The 26,160-nt window shown below is 38.4% G+C and overlaps 1 protein-coding gene across 4 annotated transcripts in view; it reads right to left on the minus strand.

Moving 5' to 3' along the window:
- Nucleotides 1-26,160, minus strand: part of N4BP2 (NEDD4 binding protein 2) — a 78,900-nt gene that overhangs the window by 12,554 nt on the left and 40,186 nt on the right. For all 4 annotated transcript variants that reach the window (XR_012639350.1, XM_074951520.1, XM_074951521.1 and 1 more), the window contains exons 4-14: nt 25,742-25,866; nt 24,484-24,572; nt 20,170-20,246; nt 18,570-18,725; nt 12,642-15,034; nt 10,692-10,777; nt 9,583-9,628; nt 8,259-8,479; nt 6,501-6,619; nt 4,533-4,671; nt 1,947-2,135 (exon numbers count right to left, since the gene is read on the minus strand). Coding sequence is in view for 3 of the 4 variants with exons in the window: in XM_074951520.1 (XP_074807621.1) it covers nt 1,947-2,135; nt 4,533-4,671; nt 6,501-6,619; nt 8,259-8,479; nt 9,583-9,628; nt 10,692-10,777; nt 12,642-15,034; nt 18,570-18,725; nt 20,170-20,246; nt 24,484-24,572; nt 25,742-25,866 (3,640 nt within the window). In the remaining variant the exon portion in view is untranslated. The remainder of the gene's footprint in view (nt 1-1,946; nt 2,136-4,532; nt 4,672-6,500; nt 6,620-8,258; nt 8,480-9,582; nt 9,629-10,691; nt 10,778-12,641; nt 15,035-18,569; nt 18,726-20,169; nt 20,247-24,483; nt 24,573-25,741; nt 25,867-26,160) is intronic.

Genomic DNA, 26,160 nt, shown 5'->3' on the forward strand with positions numbered 1-26,160 from the left:
GAGTAATGGGTATTAAAATTCCACACAATATGTATAAAATATTAAATATTCTATTAGAAAAATGTAGAGCTGTCAAGCAATTAAAAAAATAATCGTGATTAATCATGCTGTTAAACAATAATCGAATACCATTTATTTAAATATTTTTGGATATTTTCTACGTTTTCAAATATATCAATTTCAATTACAACACAGAATAAAAAGTGTACAGTGCTCACTTTATATTTATTTTTATTATAACTATTTGCACTGTAAAAATGATAAACAAAATAAATAGTATTTTTCAATTCACCTCATACAAGTACTGTAATGCAATCGCTTTATCATGAAAGTGCAACTTACAAATGTTTTGTTACATAACTGCACTCAGAAACAAAACAATGTAAAACTTTGGCGCCTACAAGTCCACTCAGTCCTACTTCTTGTTCAGCCAATCGCTAAGAGAAACAAGTTTGTTTACATTTATGAGAGATAATGCTGCCCACTTCTTAATGACAATGTCACCTGAAAGTGAGAACAGGCATTTGCATGGCACCGTTGTAGCCAGTGTCACAAGATATTTACATGTCAGATGTGCTAAAGATTCATATAGCCAAAATAATATAAAGTGAGCTGTCATAAATATAAAGGGAAGGGTAAACACCTTTAAAATCCCTCCTGGCCAGAGGAAAAACCCTTTCACCTGTAAAGTGTTAAGAAGCTAGGATAACCTCGCTGGCACCTGACCAAAATGACCAATGAGGAGACAAGATACTTTCAAAGCTGGAGGGGGGGGGAGAAACAAAAGTTCTCTCTGTCTGTGTGATGCTTTTGCCGGGGACAGAACAGGAAAGGAGTCTTAGAACTTAGTAAGTAATCTAGCTAGATATGCGTTAGATTCTGTTTTGTTTAAATGGCTGATAAAATAAGCTGTGCTGAATGGAATGTATATTCCTGTTTTTGTGTCTTTTTGTAACTTAAGGTTTTGCCTAGAGGAATTCTCTATGTTTTGAATCTGATTACCCTGTAAGGTATTTACCATCCTGATTTTACAGAGGTGATTCTTTTACTCTTTTTCTTCAATTAAAATTCTTCTTTTAAGAACCTGATTGCTTTTTCATTGTTCTTAAGATCCAAGGGTTTGGGTCTGTGTTCACCGATGCAAATTGGTGAGGATTTTTATCAAGCCTTCCCCAGGAAAGGGGGTGTAGGGTTTGGGAGGATTTTGGGGGGAAAGACGTTTCCAAGCGGGCTCTTTCCCGGTTATATATTTGTAAGACGCTTGGTGGTGGCAGCAATAAAGTCCAAGGGCAAAAGGTAAAATAGCTTGTACCTTGGGGAAGTTTTAACCTAAGCTGGTAAAAATAAGCTTAGGGGGTTTTCATGCAGGTCCCCACATCTGTACCCTAGAGTTCAGAGTGGGGAAGGAACCTTGAAATGAGTACTGTACGCTTGGTATTCTGTGTTGTAACTGAAATAGATATATTTGAAAATGTAGAAAAACATGCAAAATATTTAATACATTTCAATTGGTATTCTATTGTTTAACAGTGCAATTAATCACAATTAATTTTTTTAATCACGATTAATTTTTTTAGTTAATCGCATGAGTTAATTGAGAAAACTCGACAGCCCTAGAAAAATGATTTTATAGTAACAATTCTATGTCACTGTATAGTAAAGATGTGATGAGTATTTCAAAGTTTTAAAACTTTCAATAGAAATTTGCATTATATAAATATTGGTTTTACAAAAGCCTTCAGAGCAGTGCAAAACTACAATCTACTTTCTAACCAATGAATGCACCTGTGATAGTTGGGGGACTTCCCAAGATTTGCATATTTTGGAAGGTTTAATAATAAAGCAAATCCAAACAAGTGCAGTAGGTGAATTCATGTTCAAATCACATTCAATTGGGTATTTAGTACATCCTCAAATCAAAACACAACACACTTTTTTCTTTTTACCTGTTGTGCATAAAATGTTGCCACAGGCTTCATACCCATGCGATAGGCCTCCTCTGCTTTTTTTAAGCATTCCTGTTTCTTTTGCTGATGAAGAAAAGCCTCTGCTCTGAAGTCATCATACCCAGGGTACTCAATGTCTTGGAACACCATCTCATTCAGAACATCTTCAGCCTCCTTGGATTTTTTTGCCTGCGACAGGTAACATTTGCCGTAAAGGCCTGGTCTGAATTCCATTGAAGTCCACTGCAAAGCTCCCATTGATCTCACTAGAGCAGTACCAACCCCTAAGTGAGATTACTTGTGTTTGAAACATGGGCTATGTGATATTTATTCATTGCAGTATAGCAAATACAAACTTATTGCAGGAAAACAAACTTGAGAGAAAATATTAACACATTACAAGCAAAACTGTAATGTTTTACTGACAGATCTGTGACAAGTGAAAATATCCCCCATGTTTGTAGTTTCTGTTTGTCAGGCTAATGTGTATATACAGGAGTACGTGTCCAATTTCCTTTTTTATTACACCTCTACCCCGATATAACGCAACCCGATATAACGTGTTCGCATACAACGCGGTAAAGCAGGCCTCCCCCTGCTCTGGGAGGCAGGAGCTGGGGGGGGCATTTTGGGGGGCCCCACAGGCCCAGAGTGGCCGGGGTGATTAGCGGGGGGACTGGGAGCAGCCTGCTCCACTTCCCTCACCCCAGCCCCAGCCGTGTCGCTCAGCGGAGGGGGCTTGGGGGAAGGGATCCCCCCAGCACTCACGGCAGTGGCGGAAGCGGAGCAGCCCGGCCCCAGCCCACTCCACTCCGCCAGCTCCCAGCCACGGCGCTCTGCTTCCCGCCGCCGGTGAGTGCAGGGGGCATCCTTTCCCCAACCTCTCTGCACTCACCAGCAGTGGGAAGCAGAGCACCATGGCTGGGAGCTGGTAAAGTAGAGCGGGCTGGGGCCACGTTGCTCCACTTCCTGCCGCTGGCGGTGAGCGCCTGTCATGGGGCGGGGGTGTGGATAGGGGTCGGAGGAGTCAGGGACAGGAAGCAGGGAGGCTGGGTAAGGGGTGGAGTCCTGGGGGTGATTAGGGACGGGGGGTCTCTGGAGGGGGCAGTCAGGGGACAAGGAGCAGGGGGGCCAAAGCTAGTTCAATATAACGCGGTTTCACATATAACGTGGTACGATTTTTTGGCTCCTGCGGACGGCGTTATATCAGGGTAGAGGTGTACTAAGAAACTGTACAAGCACAAGTAAGCAAATTCAATAAGGACAAATGCAAAGTACTCCATTTAGGAAGGAACAATCAGTTGCACATGTACAAAATGGGAAATGACTGCCTAGGAAGGAGTACTGCAGAAAGAGATCTGGGGGTCATAGTGGACCACAAGCTAAATATGAGTCAACAGTGTAACACTGTTGCAAAAAAAGCAAACATCAGTCTGGGATGTATTAGCAGGAGTATTGTAAGCAAGACACGAGAAGTAATTCTTCCGCTCTACTCCACTCTGATTAGGCCTCAACTGAGGTATTGTGTCCAGACAAATTGGAGAGAGTCCAGAGAAGAGGAACAAAAATGATTAAAGGTCTAGAAAACATGACCAATGAGGGAAGATTGAAAAAATTGGACTTGTTTAGTCTGGAGAAGAGAAGACTGAGGGGGGACATGAGAACAGTTTTCAAGTATGTAAAAGGTTGTTACAAGGAGGAGGAAAAAACATTGTTTTTCTTAATCTCTGAGGATAGGACAAGAAGCAACGGGCTTAAACTGCAGCAAAGGAGGTTTAGGTTGGACATTAGGAAAAACTTCCAAACTGTCAGGGTGGCTAAGCACTGGAATAAATTGCCTAGGGAGGTTGTGGAATCTCCATCATTGGAGATTTTTAAGAGCAGGTTAGATAAACACCTGTCAGGAATGGTCTAGATAATTAGTCCTGCCACGGGTGCAGGGGACTGGACTAGATGACCTCTCGAGGTCCCTTCCAGTTCTATGATTCTATCTCTAAGAGGATGGTGGAGCTAATGACATCAGTTGAGGAAATAGCAGTCCCTGCTTTCAGTTAAACTGAAGGATGGTGCCTTGGTAATTTCCAAAAAGGCCTTTTAAATATTTCACTGTAGATCCTTAAAATAAATACCCCTTGGGAAGGGGGAGGAGGGCAGCTGATCAAGTGCAAACTTTCCAATTCTAGACTGGAATTTTCTGATTGATTTTTCTGATCGACTGGAATGTTCTAAGCACCCCTTTTCCCTACCCAATCTCAATATTCACTCCATGAAGGAAGGGAGTGTGCATATGTGGCTGAGAAAATTAGGCAAAACACCAAAACTGCTAAACTTCAGAATAATAGCACTTTATGGTTCAAGCTTGTTAGATAATAAAGACAGGTTAGTACTGCCCTTCTAAAAATCTCAGTAGAACTGAGTGTTCTTTAATCAGTGCTTCACATTCGAGGAAGAAGCTAATGTCAAAAATATCCACATTCACTGTGACAAAAATACAAACCACAAATGTTGCAGCAAAATGTATACTTTAACACTGATGACAGGACTTCAGTATATATATTTGTAATTATGAAAAAAATTGGCTTGTACCTTTTTCTCTCGGTTCTTTATAGCACTGCAGGAAGGGAGAGACTCAGTTTGCTGAGCAATCTCTTGAGCTACAACCGTTTTTACAGGGTCTGCCTCCAGGACACAGTTCAGAAATTGCTCGGTCTGTTCTAAGGAGTAGCTGTAGAGAGTCAATAAAATATCAGTAACTTTGCATATATATTGTCCCAATGCATATTAACAGCAGGTGCATTTGTTAAAATATGTACAGTAGACCTTCATATAGCTACGGGAGTAAATGCTATCATAACGGTACTGGAGTTGTCATTTTTCTACTCAGTAGTTCAGCAAAGTTCCTTGTAATACATCACCAGACTCAGATATTCATTGCACTTATACTTGCCTTGGTGCTAACAGATGTACCCAGTGCCATTTGACCGCCAGTAATTAAAAGGGACAGACACTGCTAAGATTTGTAGAATCAAAACTGAACTTTATTTCTCTTTGCAAAGGTCATGGTATTCTTTGTGTGCATTTTAAACAGAAGTGCTCATTAAGAAAAAAATAATCATAGACAATAGTCCAGCACTCACGACCTACACTACAACAACAATCATGTGCGTAAGTGTGGCTGAGGAAATAATTGTGAGAAGAAAACAGATTTCATTTTCAAGCTTCTGGGAATTTATAACCAACAGTAAGAAAAGTGACTTTAAAAAATCATGAAGAATATATTGACATTGTACTTTTGAACATTAAGCAAACTATGTAATACTTAGTCTTATTTTCAATCAGCCTTTGCTATACAGATTTATGAAAGAAATTAATCCTGTTCTTACTATCACAACTTTGGTAGTCCTTCTAATTTTCATTTTGCTCAATAGGCTGATAAGAGGGAGACTGTTTTAAATCAATGAGGTGTTGTGAAGAAGCCACAAAGGCAAAGATACCAAGAAAGGAATTAGGAGGAAAGAAAGAAATGAAAACAAAGATACCACAAAAGTGGAATTGTGTGGGCTTGAAAGGGAGGACAGGATCCCTAAACTTAATGTAAAAGGTTAACGGAAACCAGTGAATGGATTCAGAGAGGCCTGTGAAATGGCCTGAGCAGTGGATGAGAAAGGCTATTTTAGCAGCAGCACTTTAGATGGACTGAAGAAAGTTATAGAGAGGTGAGAGAGAGGAGGTGGCTGCAGCAGTAAAAGTGAATGATGACGAAGGTATGGACAAGTGCTTGAACTGCTGAGATGGAGAAAAGGACAAATTTTAGAAATGCTGTAGAGAAATAACTTGCAAGCTTTGATGACAGCCTAGATGTGTAGGGAGAATGTGCAGGAAGCAAGCAACCCGTGTGAAGAGGAAGATAGTTGGAATGGTCAAGGGTGATAGCAAGAGAAGGAGAAGGGAAGTTTTAGGAAGAAAGATGGACCTCAGTTTTCACAATCTTGAGTTTCAAGTGGTAGCTGGACATCAAGGATAAGAAGCTGAAAAGAATCAGATGCAAGAATGGATGGAAGGAGAGATGACTCTGCCACGGCCTGCTTCATAGATGCTGTGGTAAGGAGTAAAGAATTAGCAGCAGATGTTAGGCCACGGTAGATTTTCCCTCTGGCTGCGTGCCACTCTCACTGACCATACTGTTCCCATTACTTGCCAATATCTCCAAGTCAATTCTTAGGATGGCTGCTATTTGAGTTAGCAGAACCACTGATAGAAAGTGGCTCCAGTCAGCCAACATCATCCAAGGAAGGTTGTAGAGGGAAAGTGAGGGAATGAGAGAAGAGTCTTCTCAAAGTAGTAAAACAAGACTAAAACAAGTGAAAACATGTATAAATTTGAAAAAAAAATCTGCTGTTAAGGACCACGAAGTTTGGCCTTTTGTTATTTTGGATAGAACCATTCTTTAGCAAAGTATTAACTTTTTGGGCACTTAATTGTGACAGAATAACCATGTACTGTATGTTATTACTATGCAGCATTTTACAAAGGAAATATTTAAAGATCTCTCACTTGTTGTCCTTGAAGATGTCCATTAAGAAGTTTTGGTTTATGGTTGGGAACATCTCAAAGAGTTGCTTCCCCTTCAACCTGGCAGCGCAGTCTTTTCTAGCCATGGAAGGAACATGTTTCTAATCCAGAAAGTAAAGTAAGTGGAACGGTAAAATCATCATTAGAGGAACCTACATTAATAAAACTGATCCAATAATGTAACTAATTTGTTATGACCAAAAAAATTTATTCACTACCTAGGCACCTATCATGCTAAAGATTTTAATTACATATAAGGATCAGCCACACACACTCATCTGGTGCACAGAAAGCTGGGACGGACATATCATGCTGTGTGATACTGTATTGCCACAGTCTGCAATCATTGGAAGTGACTAAGCTAGAGTTCTCTCAATTTAAACTGAGAGAAGGCAGATGGCACGGTATTTTTCAAGAGGGACCTTAAATTTTGGAATTTACTACACTGTTCGTCTATAAAAGTCCAAATTCCTGAACATTCCAGGCATGCTGTAAAGCCCATCTTTTTTCCCCTCAGGCAATTGGGCAAGGAGCATACTGAGTGTTTGGGGTTGAGCTATGGTGGTTTTATTGACGATGGGAAATATTGGTTTTGTTCTGAGGCCGGTATCGGTTGTTTCGATGTATTATGCATTCAAATTTCAGAAGTCACCTAAAGCAGTGTTTCTCAATGACTGGCCTGTGGACCAGCACCAGTCCCTCAGATCTCCCTGACATAGTTTGGGAAGGCAGCAAGCCAGTCCCTGGTACCAAAAGGTTGAGAAACACTGACCTAGAGGACATGATATGATAGGTCTTTAATTATAAAACTGAAAATTGCAGTGCTCATGTAAAAGAAGTGATCAAAACAAAACTGAGCCAGATTACACCAAGCTGAAATCAATCTTTGGACACCATAGTTATCAGTAAGCCACATATAAGCGTAAGGAAAAGAACCCACAACACTCTGCTTCAGAAATACAGGCTTATAGTATTTGAACGTCAATGTCAACAGAAATAGGGACATTTTATTTTTAGGACAACTACTTACAGGGCAACAGAATTACAAAGAAAGACATAATTGCACTAGTCTGTCATTGCATCCATGAAAGGAGAGTAGTGCAGTTAGTTAGATCATTCAAACTGAAAACAGGGGAAAACTAAATGGAAACTAAGAAAATGGAAAAGAACAAAACTTTAGGAAATAATAAGTGTGTGCCAAATTGAGAGAGAATTACATCTTAAATATCCTTTAAATGTGTCAGCTGTCTGGAATGTTGTGGGTTTTTTAAAAAGTATCACAAGCAATTAAATCTCTTTTTGAACAAGCATAGCATGGTGCTAATTACAAATTTTTGCATGGCTGTCTCACAAAGAATGCATGAAGCCAATTTGATAAATACATTTCTAAAAGTAAACAATCAAAAATGCAGCTCAGCCAAATGCAAACGCTAACCTGTACACCAAGATATAGCGTGATCTGTTTGTGAAACAATTAAGATATTAAACTTTCAAATGACAGATTTATTTTAAAAAGAAACATCAGCTGGCTTTTATCTAGCACCTTAAGTAAACTCTAGCTATCAGAAAACAATTAATAAAATTAGTTAACATCCATCTCAGAAACTCAGCACTAGTCAGCCTGTACAAAGACAGGCAACTATAGAAGCAAAATATGGCTTCTAACCATACCAAACTGTGCGGGGGGGAAAAATCAGTGTGATACAACTTAGACATCATAAAAAGTGGCAATATTCATACCAGGTCCTGTTTCTCCTGTAAGGCTATTTCTTCAGACATTATTTCTCTGAGTGATACTCTTTGAGTCTGTGCATTCCAGTGATCCATAAAAGGGAAAATTTCTGATGTTGCTAGATTTTCGCTGTGTTTCTCTGTTGATGATCGAGAGGGCCAGGCCATTTTCTTCCTCTGAAGTTTACTGTCTGTGCTCTGAGATAAGATTGTGTCGGAGTCATCCAGATCTAATTGGTCAAACAGTACAAAAGCAACAAAAATCTCAAGGTGACAAAATGAAAAAGTCAATATATTTAATTAAAGAAAAGCCAGAAATAATTAAAATACATTTCACCTTACTACATTTTCATTAATTTATTTATTAATAATCTAATTTTATTTAAGCAACTTATATTTTTAGCAAAAATAACATTACATTGCTTCAATCTTCCTCCTCACCCTCTCCCCCGCAAAGTTTATCAAGCTTCATTTTTCTTCTAACTAATAAAAAAGTGACAATCCAGGTGGAATTTTTAAATGCTGGAACCTAACTTACACCTGCAAATAAATAACTGTATATGACCATGTGTGGGATTTTTTATATTCACAGTTACCTTTGTGTGTGTATACATATATTGCATCCACAACTTATGAACAGATATTTAACTATTCGGTCATGTGTTTCTCTTGCGATGTTAATGGCACAGTTTAGCTATTAGGCAAAACCTTTTTTTAGTCAAAAGGACCAGATTGCAGCTTGAAGTCACAGCCCAGGTTGTGGGTGAGTAGAGAGGGTGTTTGCTGCAGAGGAAAGATTCCTCATGGGGAGCTGAGAGACTGAATGCTTGATTAGCAGATCCATCACCACTTGAACAAGGGTCACATGCATTACCTCCATGCTGGGCCAGTTCTGGTGACCAAGGTGAAAGGATGGGTGCTCACTAAGGCCATGGCCCCTCCCACTTTCTTCTTGCAGAAGGGTAGCCCCACTTGTAGCACTAGCCTGGATCAGTGCCTCTTCTACCCATGGAGATTGTATCAGGCCCTTGAACATTCATACAGACTCAGTCACAATATCACCCTATGCATTTTGATCCCAGGTAGACATGAGTAAAGCCAATCCTCAGAGTGCTTTAATGCTATTGTTATAAGTCAGTGGTTTGTTTATTTTTATTACCACTGCTAGGGTTGTATGATAATGGTGAGTAGCACATCAAGTCCACTAAATGCAAGCTGAGCTTAATAAATGAAGCAGTTGATTTTCAACAATTTGCAATTTTTTAACCTTACTAGTTTTAGTTTTCGAAAACTAAGCGTTATTACAGTAATTTAAGGGAACAGTACACTGTACCTTGCATAAGCAGCTTATAATATTCCTCTTCTTTCCTTTGTCTCTTCTAATTACAAATATTAAAAAAATCACATTAGTGAACCACAGATATAGCTTTCCCCCTGATGTTAACTCAACAGATGTTACTTTTCAGGTAAACAGGTTTCAAATTCCATTACAATTTTTAAACTTTTTTATCTGGAAAAAATGTGTATATATCTAAGATAAGAAATACATTAAGAGGTAAAGTGTTGAAAATAATACTATTTTTCAAGTGACAGATCGAAGTAGTGGTAAGATATCAAATCAGATCTCATAATTAAGTTAAGGATTAGACAAAAGAGAAGAGAAGATTGTACCAAAAAATAAGATGCAGTTTGAAGCAGTTTTTCTTCTTTCTCTGGCTGAATTCATGATGACATGAGACTCTTAGAAAGAGAACCTTTCTCAATTAGTTAATATAAATATATTTGTTTTCTGTACATAATAGGTAATGTGCACTGAGACTTCCTCTTAAAGAATAAAATCAAGGCTTTTTAAGGTCAAATGTCATTGTTGGTGGATGGTTTTAAAATTCATGTTTAAACAATGGGCAATACATAATAATAGATTGGACATTAACTGATCTTTTTATGAGAATGTGTATGTTATGATCTTTTTTCCCCCATCATGAATCTAATTTTTGCTAATGGTATGCCTTACGGTGTGAAATTTATTCTTCTCTGAAATCCTTCTCATCTTATCCCCCCCAAAATCTGAAAAATGTCAAAGATTTCCTCTTCCTCTCCTTCCCTTCAAAAATGTATTTTAGAAGCAGTGGGGCACTGATGCTCATTTTGAAATTATACTCCATAGTTTGTTTTTATGTTTGTATTTTAAGAGATTGGTATTATATTGCCTTTGGGTTTTATTTGTTGCAGGGGCAGGTGACACTATGTAACTACAATAATTATTTCCTCTGTGCTACATGCCCACTTACCCTATGTATTTTGCAAAGTATAGCTAATATTCTCACTGTTACAGTAAATATATAAAATACCTTATATAAATATTTAGACAAATGAAGAAAGAGAAACAAATAGATTGACAAAGCCCAAGTGTAACTTCTTATAAGAAAGAAGCCTACCAACCATAATAGATTCTTTCCATTTCTCATGAATCACTTTGGCCAGATTCAGATCTATATGAACCACATAATCCTCAACAGTTAGTGATCCTTATGGAAGAAAGAAAATATACTCATTAAAGCACTGTACAAAAATTAATCCTATCAAGTATAGCACTGTGGCTTACCACTAATTAATTTGCATTTAGGAAATTTTGCATAAAAATGTCATGCCCGAAAACTGCAGTGACTGCCAAGTTAAATAAAGACACTGAGTTCTGAGCCCTCACCCAACAGGATTCATAAACCAACACAATCTGGAAGGGGCGGGAGAGGGCAAGTTAATATTAATCGCATCTTGTTTAAACCTGACTATTGGAACGACTGGCTCTTTTATACCCTTATAATTTTTAATGCATATTCTTCTTTTATAAGTCCAACCTAGAATTTAATGTCTTTGCAGTTAACTCTGAACCTTGTGACCAATTGTGATGCTGTATTTTTCCCTTATTTAATCTCTCTCCTTGGATAATCATCCCTGCAGAATACATCAGGCATTAGTGTCCTCATTGTTCCCTGCATCATACCCAATTTAGAGAAGCATCCTCCCTAGGAAGCATAAAAGCCAAGAAACCTTTCTATGCTAATCAGACAGCAAGAGTGACCATGGTAGCAGCATAGTGTAATCTTTCCCCGGCACACCTACGTGATACCAGTACACCTGTCAGTTTCTCAAAAAGAAAAGGAGGGTGATTTAGAGCATGCAAAGAAAGGGGACAGGTCTGAGAAATAGTAACACCACGCTCCCCCTTTTTGCCCCAACCCAAGAAAAAGTCTTTTTTTTTTTTTGCTCACAGCCAAACACATCAATAAATTATAGATTCAAAATGTTATATCAAGTAAACTTTATGAAAAATCATTTCAAAGATTACTAAACCTCGTTTTGTTTTTTCAAACCAAGTTCAAGATCAATCAAACCTGTGTACTACCGTATTACTATACGGGTCAGAAACCTGGACCCTCTTACAGGCAGACCTGGAGTGGCTAGAGGCACAGTCAGCACCAAATCCTGAGCATAAAAAATGGTTTGATATTGTGCCAAATGTCAGAGTCTCATAAAGATCTGGCTTTTCTTCAACCCCTCATTACATTCAAAAGTGGTGCTGCATGCTCTTCAGCCATGTTGCCAGGATAGATACATGTTCTCAAACTCTCCATCATCCCACGAAGGGATGAAGGCTCTGACCCTACTTGCGGGGCCACTCGAGAGATTTGTGATTTGCAGGATTGAGCCAGATCTGAGAACTTCACTAAACAATGCCTGATGTGATACCACCAACCATGGTCACTCTGGCTGGCACAACAGTCCCCAGTGGACTTTGTGTGTTTGATGATTATTTTGTTTTTTCTTTCTTTCTTTCCTTTTTCTCTTGATCTCTCCCCTTTTAATTCTAGATCTTGATGCATCTTCAGGTGTTTTCAATGCACGTTTTTTCTCAGACTAATTTTTCACTTAAAACAAATGTTTCATATTATTTTCTCTCTCTCTAACTTTCTTTCATTTCTAATTTGGCATCTCCCTTCCCCATTTACTTGTCCTGTCAAAGGTTCTCTCTCTCTCTTCCTTTTCCCAACCAATCAAAATTTTTCCTCATCATTATCTACCTCTCCACCCTGGGGAAACAGAAAGTAGGTTCTGCTCCAAGCCAGACAAGTGGAAATATTTTCTTGCGATACTCTTCAAATATATATGTGGGCAGAGACAAAAAATTTAAAAGGAATGATAGCTATCTTTGCTGCTATAATTTATGTAATGTTCTGGTTCAGTTCAGTTTTTAAATGAACAAGAGCCTTTGAATAGCATCACAATATCATGAGGAATTCAAAAGTAAGCATAAATAAATAAATTAAAATAGTTTAAAAAAAAGAACTACATTACATATGTATTTGTATTAATAATTTTTCATGTCCTTACCTGAGTCAATGCCAACTGGCCCAAATATTTCTTTCAGCTGAAGGGCTAGTTCAGGAGGTAATGCCAATTCTAGGCAATTTATATGCATGGATCCTGAGGATAATGAACTAGGGTTCAATAACTTGGTTCTATCTTCATCCATATTAGAAGGTTTGCTTTCTTCCCTATCACCTCCAATTGATATCATAGGATTCCCCTGAGTTTCTTTATAGGTTTCCAGTTCTTCTTCATCACTTGCATAGCTCTTCAAAGGTGCTTGATCCATTTGCAGTAACGGAAGAATCATATTATTTACTTTTGAACTCTCTTGATATGTTTCTGAAAGTTTATTGTCTATCTCCTTATTTAATTTGGGTTTCAAAATGATTGGAGCAGTGTTAAACTCCTTAGGTAAAGTCACAGGTAGACATAAGCCCACATCAAACTGAGACACCACTGGTTTTTCTTCTGTTTCATTAACAAGGCTCATCACCTTTGAGTTTATTTTCTGTGTGTCTGAAACAGATTGCTCAATGATATCTGTTCCTGAATCTTCTGCCTGAGTTCTGGGAGCAATATCATTGGTATTTTTGAGTTTTACGGAAGCACTCGGTGGAAGTCTTGTTAGTGAGTCAGATATTTTAGCATCTGTCTCAAGTATGTCTGTAGTTTCACTCTCTGCATAACACACTGATAAACTGTTTTCTGAAAGTTGAGTGATACCATCAGTCATAATTATTTGGCTGGTTTGTTCAGAATTTTTAAGATTCTCTCCATAGTTTGTATTTGCCTTGAATTCAAGGTCTGGGGTACCTGGCTCAGTTCCTGCCTCCTGCAAGCATTCAATGTCTTCGCCTTTACACAACTTTTCATCAGAATCCAATAGCAGGCCTGTGGCCCAGACAATGTCCTTGTTACATCTTTCATATAAGTCCTTCAGTGCATCAAATGAAAAGGACCCAAACAGCTTACAAAGAACATTCAGATTTTCAGATTCATCAATACTGATAAGTTCACTTTCTTCCACATACGTGCTTTTATCATACATAACTCTATAGGGGATTTTTTCTTGAGAACTTGAAGCAGCATCCATGTTTTTTGGTCTGAACGCTTCTAATCTGCCATGTAATACTTTGGTATTCTCGGAAATAATATTCTCAGAAGTAATAATTTTCTTTTCTAATCTCCATAAGAGCGCGAAATCCTGTGGCTCAGTCTGTGAATACCTGCTTGGTTGTTTACATATGTGTTTTTTAGGTTTCTCTTCCAGCAAATTAAGTGTAGACAACTGTTCTTCTGGTTTGGAGAGGGCCACACTGCTGTTGGTAAATGTGAGGGCTAATTTATGATGCTTCCGTGTTCTTTTATTTTGTTGGGGCTTTTTCTCACTGATACTTTCACTAGCTACTCTTTCAGGTTCTTGAAAATTTGATTTCTCTGTCTCCTGTAGCTCTTCAGTGCTCACAGATGTTCCATGAAGCACATCCACTGTGTCAAGAACATTTTTGTGTATATCACATTTATTATTTCCAGCTTCATCAGATTCACTTAGACTTCTCTTTGATATTCTCCTTGATCTATGTTGCCTCTGCCGTAAAGAGCTCATAGCAGGCCAGTCTCCCATCATTTGCAATTCTGGGGTAATTGTATCTGCACCAAGAACACAAAAAGAGTCAGAGGCTAAATTTTCTTCCCCCTGTCTTTTTTCACCAGGTAGTACTTCCTGCTGAATATCTGCCAGGTCCACTTGTGCCTTGTGTGAATCAAGAAGATGCTGGCTGGTTGCTTTATCCTCTTTATCACTCTTCATAGAAGATTTGTCTATTCTTCTAGTCCTTTTGGTTCTCTGCCCGATTGTTTGTTCTACAGGCCAGTCACCCAGAAAGTTTAATAATTCTGGCCTCACTGATACATCCAAAGATGAATCATTTTGTTTCATAATGTTCCTTCCACGTGATAATACTGGTTCTACTGCAATTTCATTGTACTGATCTTTTTCAGTTTGAACTTCCACAATCTTGTCACTATGTTCTTGAATATGTTCACAAGAACAGATGTGCAAATGTGTGGTTTCTTCAGATTTCACCTCATCAGTTTTACTAGTTTCTGTTTCAGTAATTCTATGTATTTCTTCTCTCTTTACAGCTTTTTCCCCCAAAGGCACTTCCTTTTCTTCATAATCTGATAAACTAATATCCACACCACCTTGAATAATGCTATTCTCAGAAACGTGTTCTCTTAAATTATTTTCAATTTCCTCCTTTTCTTTTCGAAAATATTTATCAGCTAAATTATTATTTTCTAGTGCTGAAGATATAGCAGATGCATGTTTCTCCTCTTCAGCTAATTCAGGAAGCTTCAAAGCTGAAGCAAAAAGTCTCTCTTCTTTCACATAAGCATGTACCTCTTTTTGCCTGTAAGACAAATAATTAAACAGAAGACATTTAAAGAAAACTTAAAAGAAAAAAAAAACTAACAAGCTAACCCCACTTCCCTACAAACTTCTATTCTGGATTGGGTACTAAATAAATTTAAATTAAAGCTCATAAGCTCTTTAAACCAGGGTCCCATATTTTAGTTTTGGATACTATACAATCATTGACCTGAGAGATATATAAAATGTTCACACGCTCCCAACCCATGAAATCTAGGGAGAGGAAAACAGGTTAAAAAGAACTAGCTCAAATCTGAACACTCCCCACGAATAAAAAAAAAAACAGCACAGATTTTTACTTGATAAGGGCCCCTCCTTGATTCCAAATAGGGATTACATTTTTCTCTTTCCATTAGTCTATCTCCCTCTACCCCAACCTGCAGTTTCCAACAGGAGCACTAGCCTGGATAATATTCCCACCTTTGCAACAGATATGGTGACTATGTTCAAATGTCATGAGTTTCATAGCTTTCCCAAACTCAGATGTTCAATAAAAACTCTAGAAATTAATAGGTAAGGGTTTTAGCCAGGTCCCCATTGCCATATGATGTTTTACAATCCATTATAATTCCATTTAATTTTCACAGCCCACCCGACTTTAACAGTACCCCCTAACTTGTACAGAAATGTACGCAAAAAGTCAAAATAATAAATAACTAGATTAAAATGAAATCCCGTTTATTATCACTCAACACAATTAATGTTAACAAGGTGAAAGGAATGCAAGTCAAAACAGGAAAAGAACAGGCTAAAGATTGGATAATCAAAAATTTGGATAATCCAGAGAGCGGCAGGGCTGACAGACAGGGCTCTCACTGCCTGGGGCTCAGGCTGTCAAATCCTAGTTTAGTTAATACAGAGAGACAGATAATGGAGGCTCGGATAAACAGAGTTCTATTGTATATGATTTTAGTTATTACATTTTGTGAAAAAATAAAGATTCTGTATAAAAATGCAAATTCTGAATTTTTCCATGGCAAACAGATTTCTAGGACCCAGGCTCATAAGCAAACTAGAGAAATGCGGTCTAGATGGAATTACTATAAGGTGGATGCATAATTGGGTGAAAGCCTGTCTCAAAGAGTAGATACTGTGACAAAGTTCCTCCTCTGCTTTGGTGGGTCCTGCGCTTACTGGATGTTTTGCTCACCTCAGAGATTCACGGCAGCCCTCAGTTTGGCCACTTTTGCTAGTGGCTCAACCTGCCATTCACTCAGCTAACCTCATCACTGGCCAGCATGGGGAAAAGGAAGGAGAACAATCCCCGCAGTCTCTGCTGATCCACCCTAATGGGTCGGGGGACTGGCCAGGGACCTTCCCCACTGGTGGGACCCACAGTCCAGGTCAACTCCTCCTGTATCCAATAGGGAGTTGGGGGGATGGGAGGAACCCGGGCCCACCCTCTACTTCGGGTTCCAGCCCAGGGCCCTGTGGATCACAGCTGTCCACAGTGTTTCGTGTAACACCTGTGTGACAGCTACAACTCCCTGGGCTACTACCCCATGACCTCCTCCCAACACCTTCTGTATCCTCACCACAGGACCTTCCTCCTGATGCCAGATAGCATTTGTACGCCTTAGTTCTCCAGCAGCATGCCCTCTAACTCTCAGCTCCTTGCACGCCCCTCACTCACTGAAGTGAGGTCCGTTTTAAACCAGGTACCTTGATTAGCTTGCCTGTCTTAATGGATTCTAGCAGCTTCTTAATTGGCTCCAGGTGTCCTAATTAGCCGCCTGCCTTAACTGGTTCCAGCAAATTCCTAATTGTTCTGGAACTGCCCGTTACCTTACTCAGAGAAAAGGGACATGCTTAATCTGGGGCTAATATATCTGCCTTCTATCACTCTCCTGTAGCCATCTGGCCCAACCTTGTCACAATAGTTTGTTGTTAAAACGGGAGGACATACATAGTGGGATCCTGCAAAGGTCAGTCCTGGGTCCAGTACTATTCCACATTTCATTAATGATTTGGATGACAGAGTAGAGAATATGCTTATAAAATTAGCTGATGATACCAAGATGGTAGGGGATACAAGTACTTTGGAGGACAGAACTACGATTCAAAATGACCTTGACAAAATTAAGAATTGTTCTGAATTCAACAAGATGAAATTCAATAAAGATAAGTACAAAGTAGTACACTTAAGGAGGAAAAATCAAATGCAAAACTATAAATTGGGGAATAACTGCCTAGGTAGTAGTACTGCTAAAAAGGATCTGGGGGTTATAAAGGATTATAAACTGAATATGAGTCAATGATGTAATGCAGTTTCAAAAAAGGCTAATATCATTTTGGGGTGTATTAACAGGAGTGTCATACGTAAGACACAGGAGGTAATTGTCCTGCTCTATTCGGCACTCACGAGGCCACAGCTGAGTACTATGTCCAATTCTGGGACAAATTAGAGAGAGTCCAGAAGACAACAACAAAAACGATAAAAAGTTTAGAAAACCTGATTTATGAGGAAAGGTTAAAAAAAACTGGGCATGTTTAGTCTTGACAAAAGATGACTGAAGGTGACCCGATAACAGTCTTCCAGTGTTTTACAGTCTGTTACAAAGAGAACAATGATCAATTGTTCTCTATGTCCACTGAAGGAGGGACAAGAAGTAATAAGCTTAATCTGCAGCAAGGTAGATTCAGGTTAAATATTAGGGAAAACTTTCTCACTAGAAGGGTAGTTAAGATCTGGAATAGGCTTCCAAGGGAGGTTGTGGATTCCCCATCACTGGAGGTTTTTAAGAAGAGGTTGGACAAACACCTGTCAGGGATGGTCTATGTTTACTTTGTCCTACTTCAGCACAGGGGGCTGGAGTAGATGACTTGTCAAAGACCCTTCCAACACTACAGTTCTATTATTCTATTTAAGGGATCCATTTCCAAGATACTATAAACACATTCTACATTATCCACTACAGAAGGCCACAGATGCTAGTTGCTTACAAAATACGGTTGGAAATATACTCTCAGTATACATATACTCATATAACCCTCCATATAATAAATATATTCCATAATACCAAACAGATCAATCACTCCAATCCTAACCATAAAAATCATCTATTCCACCAACACCCCACTCTATAAGTACAAAAAGCAGACCTAGGGTGTTTACATATATATAGGACTATACTCCTTTTAAAAACTTTAGGACACATTTAATAGTTAGTATATAAAAATCTATACTGTACACCCAGTAGTATATTTCCAGTACAGAAGAAAACAAGAGGGAAAAGTTAAGGTTGGTGGACAGCAATAATCTAGTGGACTAATAGTGTATCATATAGAAATGGAGAAGGAGCTGATTCCCTTAACTGTTCACGTATAAAATTCTTAACCTTGTAAATATAAAAAACACTAAATTTTTATTAAACTGTTTTTTTGGGGGGGTGGGGGTTTGAACAGTTCTGGGTTAGGAGGAGTTAGCCAGCCTTCACTGTTAAAAAAAAAAAAAAAAAAGATTGGAATTGTGTAACAAAGTTTTTATTTAGGCATATAGAGCAAGTACGTCTTACCCGTAACCTTCCCCCTGACAAAGATCTTCATTCCAATCAGCATTTTCTGATTTGTTTGGGACAGTAGAACTCAAGATTGAGTTAACAGTAAGGCAACGTTCATATCGCTCCAACATTCTTTTGATCTTTTCTTTAGATACACCATGAATGTTTCGCCTAGAGATTAAAAGATAAAAAAAAGTAACATTCCAGATTTTAATACTCAAACAAAACAGACTGAAAGATGGAATCATTTCTCTTCATGCTGTTATATTCCTAGTTTTGCTTAATATTAAACCTAAGAATTAGGCTAAAATATTTTTTTCTTAAACTGCTCTCTGGGATGTTGTAAACCAGATGCTGGGTGTTTTACCTTCTGTTAGGCAGGCAGGGAGTCAAACTGCATAAAGGAGATTCTGGCACTCAGTCCTCCTCCTGTAGGCTATACTCAGTTGGGAACTTCTCAGAGTGGGAAGAAAACATATTTGCCTACTCTGATCTCCCCGCTTCTAGCCATCTGTCAGTGTATCTTATCCTCTGAGTAGGATTTTGCACTGACTTTGTTACGTCTCAGAAAGCAATTTGCTTGGCAGTGGCCTGAGCTAGGGTATGTAAATCCTGGCCAGTGTGGCAAGCAGAGGGGAAAAGGGGTTGAGGGGAGGGGAGAAAACCCCAAGTAAGCCCTAGCAGCAAGAAATGGTGGTACCCACCACTCCATGGAAGGAAATCAACTCACAGCTGCTCCAGAAGGATCCCCATAAGCACCCACCATCTGAGAGCTGCATTAGCTATGTGTTCAACCCAGATGGTAATGCCTAGGAAAAGTTGTAACCAAGCTTCCACTGGTGGTTCAACAGAGCTTGTCTCCAGGAGCTTGTTCTGCTCACATGAAGAAGTGTCTGCTACTCTAATGCATAAGGTAGGAGGGACACTTGGAATCAGGACAGCCAACAGCGGAATAGATCACCTCAATGCAAGGACAGACCCAATATGATGAGACAAACCCTGGATGCTTTCCAGGGGTCCTATTGGATCTATCATTGTGCCTGGATTTCCAAGAGATATTTTAGGGATGAATACACATTTGCACAGCTTTCTGAAGATTTAAAGGTTTCAGAGTAGCAGCCATGTTAGTCTGTATTCGCAAAAAGAAAAGGAATACTTGTGGCACCTTAGAGACTAACACATTTATTTGAGCATAAGCTTTCGTGAGCTACAGCTCACTTCACATTCGATGACGTGAGCTGTAGCTCACGAAAGCTTATGCTCAAATAAATGTGTTAGTCTCTAAGGTGCCACAAATACTCCTTTTCTTTTTGAAGATTTAAAGTGTCATATAAATGACAAAGGTGCCTTTCTGGTTGCAAGCTAATTTGTTTTGAAACTGGATATAAAAATAAACAAAATGATTAAAGGAATTTCTCAAACCCGACACAGACATAATAAAGTTGTAAGCAGAACAGTTAAAATAAAAAGTTAATCAGGTGTTTATTTAATTGTTAATAAGGGGCTTACTGATGTTTTGGAGCCTCAATGGCCATTGTCAAGGTAAAAAGTTATTTTAAAGAGGATAAATGAAAGATGAAGCAGCTTACTTCAATATCTTCTACAATATTTTTACCTTTCAAGCTCTTTTGGTTTAAACTTCCACCAAGTATCAGGCTCTCGGAACATAACTTTGTATTTGTACTGCTGAGACTGAATAAAAATAAATACAAAATACATCAGTGATGTCATATTTCCATGAAAGAGCACACAATGTACAAGACAGACACATATCAGGTTCCCATTTTACAAAACAAGTTAAACACTCCAAAAATACACTAACCATGTATCAGGCTTCATTTATGGTTACACAGATAGGGATTTTTCAAAGCAGTCTAGGTTACTTAGATACATATCTTCCTTTAAAATTAATGAAATGTATCTCACATCTCAACCACAGTCTCTACGTGACAGAGCTAATTTAGTTTTGTCCAAGCAACATTCTGAAAAATCTCACTATTTTAAGAACCATTTCTTTCCCTTTTTTCAACCTTTTCTTATTTCCGTTAGCTGCAAGCATGGAGCTCTTTCTCCTTCTAGAATACTATGTGGTATTTTCTCAAGGCAAAAACAAATCTGCTTTAAATCTAGCCAAGAGAAATCACTTAGGAGATGATTGTCCCCCATTCCTATCTTCAGGACCATTCCTATTGTCCTGGAGACATACCAAAGCACTTTCCTGGAAACAGAACTTAAAGTATTTTCCTTATACTTTCATGAAGTATGCAACACTACCAAGAAGATAGCCATGAACTGACGGCACTCAAAAGTACCTTTTTAAAACCTTCCACAATTAACACTGTAGCTATGACCGGGTATAAAATTAGACCCCATTCATAAAAATAATCTAAATATTGAACAAGTCCCACCTTTCACCTGTCCATCACACATGCTGAGGGCTGGACTTGATGACCTCTCAAGGTCCCTTCCAGCTCAACATTTCTATGATTCTATGCAGCTAAGGCAGAATATTTTTTGCTAACCACTTCAATCCTGTGTTCATTTCTTTTGAGCAAAGAAGTGCTTTCATATCTACAAGGGCATTAAATCCCGAGGAGACCTATTTTTTATTTTTTAAGTTAATTTACTGTGCTGAAAAGTACCAACCTGACAGTACTGCTGAGTTAAGTCCTCTATTTATCAACAAAACCAGTTATAATACAGGAACTGGCAGCAGAAGATTCTAACACTTTCCCACTGATGTGCCTAAACCCAGACTAGGATGAAAACCTCTTGGGGTAAGAAAGTAGATCAATCCTCATCCCAATTCAACTCTCAGTCTCTTGGCTGAGGCTGCCAACAAAGTTGACAATTAGTTCTAATTTGAGGGTTTGGTTTGGTTTGTTCGCAATACTGACATGGACGACTTTTAAAACTAGGCTTCAATGCCATATCACAAGTGGGAGATCCAAACAAAGAGATCATTTCCAGTCCTTGGTATTCTTTTTAACAAGCATAAGTGAGCTTCCTTAATATAAGGATTTGAAAGTACCTTTTAAATATAAAGTATCTTACAAACATAGTGATGAATGGAACAATGGAAAATAAGAAAGTTTTAATCAGAATATCTATCCTGGATCTGAGAAACCTCCCCAGAAAATGTTCGGTGGAAAATTCCTGACCAGCTCTATTACTGGATCCTGTAAAATGGTTCAGTAAGTTAAGTTACTTTAAAAATTAAATAAAATCTAAGAAGTAAAATGCATGTGTGATGTTATTGACATGAACTGTGACCATATAGATCACTGTTGTAACCAAGGTCCTATAGTTGCATCAAATCTTGTACAAAGGAGGTCAAGTAAGGTGTCTATGGAAAGGTTGTAATTTGCTAGTTATGATTATGCTGTCTGTATGTGTGTATCATTTTTGTATTGGAAGTTATGAATATTGGCTATGTACTTGTATCTCAATGTGTTTGATTCTAAGTAGCTTCAGTGAAGCACTTGGCCAGCTTCTTGAGAAAGGACTATTCTGAGTAAGTGCCCAATCAAGAAACACTTAACGGACAATGGACTTCGGGAGACGCCAATCCAGATTTGAGCTTTCCTGGGAACATTCAAACTAACATGTTAACAATGGCATCAGCCTTCAAAAAGCTGAATCATTTATGGACATGTGACTTGCCCAGGTGGCTACAACTCCATCTTCTAGCTGTGATTTTGAACAGAAAAACAAAGGGGTTTCCACCCCCAAGAGAGAGAATATAAAAGGCCCTGGAAGCCTCTCCATTTGATCTTCCACCCCAAAGAGATGCCAGAAAGAAACTGGAACAAAGGATTGTAACTTCAGGGGTGTGAGTGATTGCTGGGCCCACGCCATAAGCCACAACATTGGTCTGAAAAGGACTGGGCCCAGACTAGGAAGGAGTCTAGTCTGTGAAAGAAGCTCATTGGAACATTTCTGAGGGTGAGATTTACCTGTATTCAGTGTCCTACTGTATTACGCTTAGACTTGTGTGTTTTGTTTTATTTTGCTTGGTGACTTACTTTGTTCCATCTGTCATTACTTGGAACCATTTAAATCCTAGTTTTTATATTTAATAAAATCACTTTTGCTTATTAATTAATCCCGAGTAAGTAATTAATACCCGGAGGAGCAACCAGCTGTGAATATCTCTCTATCAGTGTTAGAGAGGGCAGACAATTTATGAGTTTACCCTGTATAAGCTTTATACAGAGTAAAACGGATTTATTCGGGGTTTAGGCTCCCAGAAAGACTGAATACTGGGTGCTGGGAAAGTCCCTGTTAACTAAGAAGCCCCTGAGCTGAGTGGATCTCAATTTCAGTGAACTGCAAAGAGGTGTGGCCCAACCTCTGGGTCTGTGCTGAAGCTGACTGAAGTCTCTAACTCAGCAAGACAGGAGTGGAGGGAAGCCTCTTCTGGCAGGGGGGTTTGTTCTCAGTGGTATCCCAGCACATCTAGTGACAGTCTTGAGGGAGTTTCTGTGACCCAACCCCCCTTTAAAAAAAAAAAAGACCACTTTTTCTTAAAAGCCTAAAAATGCATACCAGTTTGAAATTATTGACCTAAGCATTCAGAATTGGGCTCCAAATATAGAAGGACCAGAAGAGTACTGTGAATTTCTGCCATTCCTAAGGCCTGGTCTACACTAGCAAATTAGGTCAGCATAATTACGCGGCTCAGGAAAAATCCACAGCTCTAACCAGTGTAGTTAAGCCAACCTAAGTCTCCATGTAAACAGTGCTAGGTCAACGGAAGAATTCTTCCGTGAATCTAGCGATGCCTCTCAGGATTACCCACACCAGTGGGAGTATCCCTCCCATCAGTATAGGTGATGTCTACACTGAAGCGCTACAGTGGTGTGGCTGCAGCTGTAGCATTTTAAGTGCAGACAAGCCCTAAGATACCATTGTTTCAAAGGGCCGAGATTCCTCAACTCGCACTGAAGTCAATGGAACAGATCCTCAGATGACATATGTTGTCAAAGCTTCACAATGGAGCTATGACAACTTATACCAGCTGAGGATGTATTCCAATAGGCATTACTCGCACTAAGGGCCTCACAGAATTGGGAGCGAAATGATCAGAAGATGAAGAAAAGACAATATTACAAGAAAAATGTATCACTAACAAACATTACAGCAGCATTATTTTGACTAACTAAATATGAGTCATATACTTAATGCAAATTGATTCATCTAGCCTGCCTTCAACTGAGCTAACAGTATTTCATAACTGCTTATAGAAGATAAGAAAAGCTTTACAAGTAGGCTCACCTGTATCCTAATAAAACCCTGTAATATTGCTACTTAAACACTTTAGTGGGATTTCCAGTTGTAGAGTATATTTATTTTCAAATATTTCAGCTAAATAAAATATAACACTACAGGACAATTTGATCTTCAAATCAGTATTTAAGACACACTTCTCATGTGAAACTTATCAACGGTAGTCCAGCAAATAAAAAAGTTAGGTCTCCATCTATCATTTGGTGCTTGTGTCACTGAACTACACTGGATGTCAAAACTAGGATGAGGCAGGGACTGTATTCTTGGCTTTCTGTAGAGCACCACCAACCCCATTGTTGGTACTCAGCTAATCTGAGCAGTAAGAAAAACTAGCTAACAGTGTTATTGATTATGCATAAAGAAGAACAGAATCCAGCTTATTCTTCAAAATGTGTATTTGCTCTGAAGTACAAAACACTTGAATTTGTCAGTAAAATAAGCAGATAAAACACTCAGACCTACACAAAGCAGAATATTTAATGACATGGTACCGTTTTTACACTTTTTTTTTTTATTGTGTGCTTGATCCAACTCCTGTTGAACTCAAACAGAAGCTGGACTAAGCCCCATAACCGCTCTTTAAAATGTTCTCAGGTCGGTTACCAATCTCTTTGCACATTGCTCAAATCATCATACTAACCAAAGCAACATAAGGCTTCATCTCCCATGCCTGTACGTTTGTGTTGTCTATTATTATAGGAGAGATTCTCTTTTCAAAGGCTTCTTTAGCTGAAACACAAACGCATATAGAAGAGCGAGGTGTGGTTAATTTCTTGATAATAAAAATCGACATCTAATGTTAATTTTAATCTTTTAAAAGACACCACGTTTAATCAGTTGCCAAAATAACTATTTTTGGAGTCTGATCTCTCTGCCACTCAAGCACATATTTTATTTAAATTCACCACCCTCCAAATATAAAAACCTGCAATTACATTGTATTGCACACATTGAAATAATATATGTATGATAATAAAGAAATGGAAATGCAGATGTATAATACACCAATATGACTAATCAGTAAATTATACTAAAAACTACATTATCACCTTCAAGTGGACTTCTTTGTTGCATACAAAATTCTTGGCCTTATAACAGTCTTAAGAAAAGTCCACTCTGTAAACTGTATAAAATATGAAAAATAAAAAAAAATTGTGTAGTTTTTACACACAATAACAAAATGTTTATCAGTTGCTTTAAAAAAAAATAACAGAAGGCAGTATTAAAGTAGCCTGCACAACCAGAGTTGCTGTTAAGTGTGTACTTTTCCTATAAATCCATTTTTTGAATAGGTTTAGAACACGCCTGCAAAAATATCATATTTAAAATTTAGCACATAAAAGCTTGAAAATAATTGCTTAGTGAAGAGTTTCAGGAGGAGAAACAGAAAAAAATCTTTTGTTGGTGAAAATCGCTGTTTACTGGTTTCCTCTATTTTTGGTTGTTTCCTAATTTTTGTCAATGTAGTGCTCTATAAGGAACATTAGTTCAAAGGCAGGGAAAAGATCTGGATAGATGCCATATGTGTAACACATCCACTGTCATGGATAGCATCTGAGTGCAAATAATGATTATTGATCTTAATCTTGGAAGGAATCCTCCTGAGAGCTAGCACAGATTACCACTCAATAAGTAGAAGCTAATGCAACATATATACCCTGATATAATTCCAGGAGAAAATAATCCTTCAGTGTTGAATTGGACATTTGTTAGCAAACAGCACATTAGATAGGCCATTCTGGAGTCTAGGATCCTATTTTTGCCAATATTATTTAAAATGTATACCTCTAAAAGGGGATTAAAGCTCATCCCATGGTACAACTACAGGAAAGCCTGCTTTTATAATAGTTTTAAGCAATCCGCAAAGCAGTTGAGCTAATCCCCTATACAGTTCTTACCTCGTTTCCTGTTCCACTCATGTGCTTCTCCTAAGCAATTTGCATCATACTGATATTGTCCGTTTTTGTAAAAGTAATCATCAGTACTAAGAATGATTCCACTTGGGTTATCCTCAAGCAAAGTCCTGTGAAATATCACAAAGAGACAATAATACATTTTCCCAGTTTTTGTCTCCTTTTATCAACAATATATGTGAACCAAATATTAACTCCTTTTGGGTTTACATAAGATATACAACAGAGAATGGCTTAGTGATCTAAACCTCAGGTTCTAAAAACCAGTTTTCATTCCTAGCAAGTATGGTTGCCTCAACCTTACTTTCTTCCACTGCAGAAAAATTAAGATTCATGGAGTCTACTGTGTACAGATTTTTTGAACAAGACCTTTCAACCTGAAATTTTGTCTTCTCTTAATGGAT

The sequence above is a fragment of the Natator depressus genome, chromosome 4, assembly GCF_965152275.1.
Source record: "Natator depressus isolate rNatDep1 chromosome 4, rNatDep2.hap1, whole genome shotgun sequence".
Taxonomy (NCBI): Eukaryota; Metazoa; Chordata; order Testudines; family Cheloniidae; genus Natator; species Natator depressus.